The 8,570-nt window shown below is 34.9% G+C and overlaps 1 protein-coding gene across 1 annotated transcript; it reads right to left on the reverse strand.

Moving 5' to 3' along the window:
• Positions 1-595: 595 nt before the first annotated feature.
• Positions 596-7,621, reverse strand: LOC133295573 (polyadenylate-binding protein-interacting protein 7-like). Its single transcript, XM_061494414.1, has 6 exons — positions 7,263-7,621; positions 5,480-6,353; positions 4,456-4,903; positions 4,308-4,378; positions 3,653-3,777; positions 596-1,337 (listed from the first exon to the last, which is right to left on the reverse strand). Exons 2-6 carry the CDS (start codon positions 6,263-6,265, stop codon positions 1,034-1,036), a joined length of 1,734 nt encoding a protein of 577 aa, XP_061350398.1. The 5' UTR covers positions 6,266-6,353; positions 7,263-7,621; the 3' UTR covers positions 596-1,033.
• Between the last annotated feature and the right edge of the window lie 949 nt (positions 7,622-8,570).

The following is an 8,570-nucleotide window of genomic DNA, read 5'->3' on the forward strand; positions in this document are numbered from 1 at the left end:
TTTTCATTTTTATTTTGGTGGCAGGCTTTTTTTATCAAAAAAATTCAACATGAGATAAACAATTTTGTTTTCCTCTCTGGATCAAAATCAATTATATGGCGGTTCACTCTGATCATTTTCGACATATAGAGCTATGATAAGTATTGAAAAATTTTGGATATATAGAGAAATGAAAGAAATGTGCATAGAAAACTAGCGGTAATTTTGCATAAATCAAGTAGAGCTTTTGTATGTATAGTTATTTTTGTTAGATTGTTCATTTGTAACATTATTTATGATCCAACCGTTAATCAAGCACTTTGGTAGTAGTTTACCCATTTTTTCTCTTGTAATTGTTTACAACTAGAAACTTACATGAAATGAAATAATTCTTTTATAAAGAACATGATGTACGTAACAAGTAAAAAGCTATACCAAGACCCGCTTGGGATGTTAAAAATTAACTTGGTTTTGCTTGGGAAGTTGAAAATTTACTTAATTTTGCTCCAATGAGTATGACAACCGACGTTCTCCAAATCTTGGGGTAATTGTAAGCATCAAAACAATGAAAATGGGAACCAGACCTACTTGAATATTTGTTCTAGCTGTAGATTGTTTGGCATTGAATCTAATTGGCAAAGTGAATTGTACTATCATGTAATTGAGTTCTATCAGTTACATCTGAATCAAAATAGAAAAAGGAAAAAACAAAAAAAAACAAAAAAAAAAACAAAGGAAAAGGGAATTTAACAAAGAAATGAAAATTAGGGTACAAAATTAACAGAAGGAAAATGCTGACTAATGTAATCAGATGCCTCAGTAAAACCTTAATGGTACAAATTTGCTACAACCCTTCTCTTTACTTCTAAACTTCTCCATTTTTTTCTTTCTCAAGACCACCCTCCCAACCTTTTTTTTTGCTCTTTTCTTCAGACTTGGCCATCGCCAATACTTCCAATGTACAGATACAAGAATGACTACAATGTCTATATGTTCATGGATTTTTACCGTGTCAAAAACTTGTATACCCCTTTGTCATCATAATATCCTTGGCTCAACATATCACAACACGAATCAGGCCTGGCTGCGGTTCTGTGAAATCAAGGCCTTCTTCATCGAGTAGATAACGCTGTACAGCTACCGGAAGTCTCGCCGGAGTGCGGGAACCCCTGGTGTGGTGGCCAGTGCCAACACAGATATAAACCTGCAAACGCTGCTCAGCAGCTCTAGCAGTGCTTCTTAGCACACTCAATTCATGTTTCAGTACGTGAATGGCTTCACTTACATGCAGCCCATGTAGGTCTATCATTCTCTCATGTCCTCTTCCATTCACCTGCATATCTGGACCAACAGGGTTCCTGAAAAACCAACACTCACATGACTTAGGCAGAACCCTACACTAAGAAAACAAACCTAGTAATGAGGAATTTTAGAACAATGAAAACCCAACATTCTAGCTCATACAATATACTGGTGAGGGAAGAAAAAGGAAAACCTGCAGCTCTTTGGGCTCAAAGAAGTAGAGGTACAGCCCTTGTACCTCACTTCTAACAATTTTTCTCTCTAAGCCAATGTATAACAACTGGACATCAGTTAACTTTTTTTTAACTGCTCACATTGTTTCACACCTCACACAACCAATGTGTGACCATCATATGCAAGTCAGCAAAAAAATACGTGTGAATAGGATAAGAAACATGTGGAAGGTAAAAATATGAACAAAAAAGAAACGAATAGATCCAGCTGTGTCAAAAGAAACTCTCATCATATGCAAGTTGGGTAGGGGCAAAAAAATATCATTGTTAAACTTTAAACTGGACCGTAAACTAAACACCAAGCTAGTTATGATCTAATCTCATAACCGAATTGATGGTCGGACCAAAGTTATCAAATGCGGATTGCGGCATGTAGCGGCCAACCCCAAAAAACGCTATAGCGTTATAGCGGGTTGCGGTTGCGAAAATAGCGGAATAGATATATAACAGAAATAATAACAAAAAAGAAACATTTTTTAAAGGCAAAGATAGCAGAAGTGGCAGATAGACTAGAAAACCCTTAAAAAATTTCCGTTACACATTTAAATTTAGGACAAAATTGAAATTTTGCCTTATGACAACAATATGGCCGCGATTTGGCCGCAAATGCGATCGCAATGGCCGCTATTGCGTTCCGGTGCAACACGACGTGGTTGCTTGCGGCGAGGCACCGCAACGCCCGTACGGCGCGACTCGCGGCGCTATTGCGGCGCAATTAACTACTATGGGTCGGACAACCAATTGACCAATCAAAACTAGCCAATCCCTAGTTGAATGATGGAAGCAAAAAAATCACTCCCATGAACCCCAAATTGCGAGGATAAGAGGAAATTCCTTACCCACGATCTTACTCTTGTATTTTTACAAGAAGATTATTTTCTAGATTCAAACCAATTTTTACAAAAGGAAAACATTTTCTTTTCATATCTCAAATATTTTTAGCGTATTAATTTATGTAAATTATTCTTATGATATCAACAAGTTCAAGTAATCGGTTTGAAAGGTTGAACTTGGACCAAAAGTAGGAGTGTGCACAGTTCAGTTCGGTTCAATTTTCTTGGCCGAACTAAACTAGAAAAAACAATTCAGTTCGGAGAACTGGTTTGTTTTTTCAAACCAGTTCAGAATTGGTTTTTGAAATAGTTCTGAACACGTAAAACCACCATGTATGAACAATAGATTGAAGAATTGTAGTTCAATAAATTGGATCAGATACACTAACATGTCAAAATATTCTGGGCTTATCAATGTTACAGCTTGTATAAAGGTTTTGAACAATGATTGAATATGATAAGTGAGGCATTGTGTACGATAAAAAAAAAATAGCAAAATAACATAAAAAAATCAGTTCAATTCATCAACAACACATTTATCCCAAACTAGTTAGGGAGGGTCAATGGCAAATGAACCCAAATGGAAAATACAAAAAGATTAAGGGAAAAATATTTAAAAAATATAAACAATACTAGAAATTAAAAAAATTAATAAACAATTAAAAAATAAAATAAATGAAAATAAAGATAAATGAGAGAGTAAAATACATAAGAGAAAAATGAAAAAGAAACTAAAAATAAAAAACTAAAGAAATAAAAAACAGTAAATAAATGAATAAGAAAAAAATACAGAGGAAAAAAGAGAAATAAAAGAAAAGAGAAGAAAAAAGAAAAAAAAATAGTTCGGATCATGAACTAATTTTTTAAAACCAATTCAGTTCATTAATTGTTTAAAAAAAAATAGTTCTTTTAAGTGCAGTGAAATTTAGTTCACAAAGGAGTTTAGTTCTTTTTGTTATTTTGTACACCCCTAACCAAAAGTCTCACATAGTCACCTGTTCATTGTCCAATCTCCAGTTTTAACAACGTCAGAAAATATGTGGGATAAATAAGAATCATTTTGCAGGAACAAGATTGCTGTCATGCAACACTACCGACAAGGCAAAGTCATTGAATAATGTGTATCTTCCACTTTCTTTAATATTATTTTCCTTGTCTGTTTCCGTGGCAGGAAGAAAAATTTCTTCCAGCAACAAGACGAAATGAAAGCCCAATATATATATTGTCATTATGACATCATACAAATAGTTTTTTTACTAAAACTCACATGAACAGGAAGAGTGACAGCAATAGGGAACAACCAACCTCTGCCGGTAAATAGATTCTTGAGCTTTTCCGTGAGCAGCTTTCATATGCATGTTGTGCAGTTGCCCTTTAGCACTTAGCTCCTTTGCAAGGGCCTTATTTCCGATAAGGTAGGCTTGCCGTGCCTGTTTTTGAATTATGAAAAATTAAACTCAAGATACAGAAATTAGGTCCTGAGATCTCCTAGCAAGTCCTCATTTACATCCCTTCCCCACCTAGTGGGATAAAGCTTGATTATTGAAACTCGAAGGTACAAAAAATGATAGGTGGACAAATTTCATTCCGATGGCATATAAACAAAGATATAAGATTGTCCGAAAACAAACTACGAAACAGATGGTTCTGGTAAGCACATGACGGCCACACAGCAAATGTTTGGGACTTTGTTGTTTGTTCATATTCATTTCGGTGTCCACCTAACAGCTCTTTTATTAAATCTACCCACCCTACCCAGACTACAACTTGATTGTCCACATTTATATACTAAAAAACAAAAGAGATAATGTAAATTGTGGACTAACTCAGAAAGAACATATAAGACTACAAGTCCAGGGAAAGCATGTGGATACAAGTTAACATGAAGCACATAACCAAAATCATTACATTCTATTCTCATTCACATACCCATTAACTTCTCCATGAATCAAACACCCACCTGCTCAAAATATACATTACGTAAGCGTGCATGATCACGAGCCTCCTCCCGCAGCTCAGAATACATATTTGCTGTCATCCAAAATTGTCAAAGGAAACACAGTATAGAAGGAATTTATCTCACAAAGAATATAAACATAAATATTTACCAACTGCGTCACCCGTTTCAAGCCAAACAGGAGCTGCCCGAGCAGAACCACGGCTCTGTAACCTATCACCAAAGTTAGATCTCCCCTGTCCACCATTGTAGGCACTAGCCAGAGCATTTAAACTCCTACTTGAGCCAGAGGAAGCATCACCAGAATCATTTCTGTCATACTTCCATATACCAGAATCCTCAGCAGCCAATTTCCTGACAGCTGAAGCAAAATCAACACCACCTCTAGATGGAATAGAAGAGCTAGATTTGAACATGAGCATGTCTTTGTCAGATGATAGGTAAGGATTGCCACTTTGTTGGACATTATCTGCAGCATATTTTGCAGAAGTAGCCTGGCCATTTGGTGAATTAAGTGCTGGAAAGTCCATTGCGCTCAGATTGGGAGCTGACAGAGTCTTCGGACTCAGATTCTGACTGAAACTACCATCAACTTGAATCTACACATTTGGAGGGGGAAAAGTAGAAATAATCAAATAATCAACATAAAAGCCCTTGGTTAAGGATACCAGAGAAATGAGTAATATTCATGAGTGATGACAATGACATCCACAGAATGAAAAACAAAACCTAGAGATGTGGTTGTGTTACTGTATTAATCATATACCAAGAAAAGATCATATATCCAAAAAAAATGCTAAAGATTGCAAATGATCCCTTGATAACATGAAGATAGGTATCAGGATTCAGGAAACAGAGATTAGAAACCGGAAGCTGGAGTGCATTAGAGTCGCCTCACGCTTTAAAGGGGTGCCGGCTCTTCCCTGCCAAAACAAGGCACAAGCATTGCTCTACACGTTTAGCTCCCATCCCTTCAGATTTAATATTGTACCAAAGTATATCGCAAGATGTGCATTTCCAACCAATAATTACATCACAACATGCTAGGAGACATATAGTTATAGCACATGAATATAACTGACAATGTACGAATTTATAGGCAATCACATGAAAAGAGGCTTTATAATGAACCATAATCAAACCACAAGTCAGTTATAACATGAAGATCAACATACCTCTAACTGAGTGAGCATCTCAATGGTCAGATGCAAATCGCATCCATTAGCAAAGTAAACTTCAGCAAGGCTTTCTGACGCAAAACCAGGGAATATAGAAGCTAAAAACTCCAAAGGGTTCAAATCAGTATCGTTTACAATAGCATTCTCAGCCAAAACATCATTTAAGAATCCATGTCTAGAATTGTCATCATAAGCAAGCACCTCTCGACCACTGTTAACATGCAGGTTGGTATTCCCAATTTGCATATCCCAAGGCTTTGCTAATGTATTCAGAAAGTTGGCTGAAGATGGTTCCTCCCTGTAGGTTGAATTGGAAAACCTTAATTTATCAGCAAAGGTATTGCCATTAAGGTGCTGTTGAGATAATTCCTGCTCCTCATTTAATATATATCTACTTCCCTTAGAAGAAGGAAACCTTGAGGATTCATCATCATCGTGTACAGATAAGCCTGCTAAAGAGAGGTCATTGAGACCTTGGGACTCATCTTCTCCATCCACCTTGAAGTCAGGGGTGATATCATCAGGGAGCTGACAACGCCAGTACTGGTGGGCCTCATCATCAGAATTATTTGATATGGATGATTCTGATCTATCTAAAACTGCTTTCCCAAGAGATCCAGCAGTAGAGAGCCTTGATGTTGCATCTACCGAGCTGGAACTTGCAGATGGCAATGATCTGAGGGCAAAAGGAATGAACTCTGCTGCATTTGGATTCAAAGCGGTTGCCTTTGGGGCGCTCAGTTTTGTTGTGTCTGTTTGGGATCCTTTCTTGGATAAGCTCATTATTGAATAGAATATGAACAAATTGATTAAAACATATATGGACTTCAAAAATAGTAACAGGAAAATTCCAGACAACTTCAACCAAACCCTGCAAAATAATTCAATTTGATCATACTCGATCAACCAGACTGCAGTCAAAATAACAAGAACAATAAAATTTCCACAAGTTTCATGCATTATGTACTAGACAAATGAATTCAATAGTATCCCAGATCACATGAAACATGAATGCGAACAAGTAACCAACTCAATATTGAACTCTAGTTAAAACAATTTATATAAAATCCACCATTTGAAAATTGTAATTACCAAATTAACAGAACAGTTGAGCATGTGCAAAGGTACATAACTAGATCGATTATCACTGCAAGCAACTACAGTTGACCATTTTCAAAACTTTTAACTTGGAAGTGAATCCCTTAAGCTTAATTGAACAACAGAGGCACTATGTATGAGTTACAGACACGACTTTTAGTAAATCTTACGAATACAAAAATCCATAGGGATCACTGACCAATGTCAGAACTGGTAATAAACTACAGGATAAGGTTAAAACCCTAAAAAAATTCAGATATAATTGAAAGCGTTCAAAGCACTTTAGAAGACGACCTAAACAATTGAAAGAATTATTGGGTAGTAAAACGCAACAAAACTTCAAAAAATTTCAAACCCAAATTTCATAAGAACAACAAACAAAATAAAGGTGCGACATACTAAAACCAGCAGAAGACAAAAGAAAAAAGCAACAAGTCAAAACATGAGCACACTGATAACACAACCTTCCATTATCAAAGCCAAAAACTTTACGAGATCTTAAGCAATTCAACCCCTCAAAAAATCAGAAGAAGACCAAAAAAAAAAAAAAAAAAAAAACCCAAGAAGTAAAATTAATCAAACAGAACAAAAGCTGGAATTACAGAAAAAAAAATTAAAAATTCATTATATGGGTAAGTGAAAGATCTGAGTTTCATGGAAGAGTGTAAAAGAAAAATTATACCTTTACGAATCAAATCAAATGGATCCATGAGCAAAGATTGCACGAGATCAACGGGAAAGAGAGGGAGAAATATAGAGATAAAGCAAAACAAGTTTTTATTTTTTTTCTGGGAATTGGAGCTTGGAACTCTCTCCAGTATTGTTATCTCAGTTATCAGGATTTTCTTCTTCTTCTTCTCTCTCTTTCCTTTCTCTTTTTTCCTTTTCTCTCTCTCTCTCTCTCTCTCTCTCTTCTTTCACAGTTTTTTTTTTTTTGTTTGAAACCCTCGTAGCTAATAGCAGCACTACCACCACCACAAAAATACTCAAGAAGACACCCAACCTTTCGCCACTCGATTTGACCTCTCTCTCTCTACAAACTTTCTCTCTCTATATGTGTCTTGAGTCTCTCAACCCTCTTCACTGTTTATAATTAATTAATCTGCATGATTGGGATTTGGGTTTAGAAAACGGTGGCACAACTTTTTTTTTATATTAATTTTAGTGCATTTACTATTTTGTTAGACAAATACAGAATTCTTTTTTTTTTCTCTTTTGTACCTCTTGCAATAAACAAACGTGTAACAACCAACAACGTTAGTCACCTCAGATAATGTATGTTCTAAATTCTAATGAATCCCAAGCCAAAAGCCATGTGTATCTAAAGCCTATTTGAATTTTTTTTTTTAAGTGAAAAATGGAGAAGGATATTGTGACAACCAAGTTGTGTTATTACCAAGTGACTACCAATCAATCTCACCGTTAGATCGATTATGTTGAACCAACGGTTATATTTATTTCCATCTTTGTATGGTCATGATTCCTCATATTTAAAGTGAAAACATTAAATATGGAAAATCATAACCATAAAAAGGTGAAAATAAATATAAAATATTAAATTTGGAGAATCATGACTATACAAAGATGTAAATAAATATAACCGTTAGATCAATATAATCAATCTAACGATAAGATTGATTGGTAGTCACTTGGTAGTAACACAACTTAGTTGTCACAATATCCTTCCCCGTGAAAAATTACTTATAAGTTAAAATTTAAAAAAATAAAAGTTATTTGATGATTGTATAAAAATTTAACTTAAAAATTACTTAAAACCAAATATTTTAAGAAAATGTTATCTTTATCTTTATACCTCTTCATTTAAAAAATATAATTTAAGATAAGTTGATAAGAGATTAAAAAAACTTCTACTAGGAACTTTTGACTTTTGCTTTTTTTCTTCATTATAAAAAAAAGTTTTTATTATAAAAAAAATTTCAAAATTTGTTTAGCCTAACTTCTATTTATAAATAGCTTCTAGCTTAAAAAA

The sequence above is a fragment of the Gastrolobium bilobum genome, unplaced genomic scaffold (assembly GCF_033153095.1).
Source record: "Gastrolobium bilobum isolate Gb01-03AN ecotype WA unplaced genomic scaffold, APGP_CSIRO_Gbil_v1 utg21897, whole genome shotgun sequence".
Lineage (NCBI taxonomy): Eukaryota > Viridiplantae > Streptophyta > Magnoliopsida > Fabales > Fabaceae > Gastrolobium > Gastrolobium bilobum.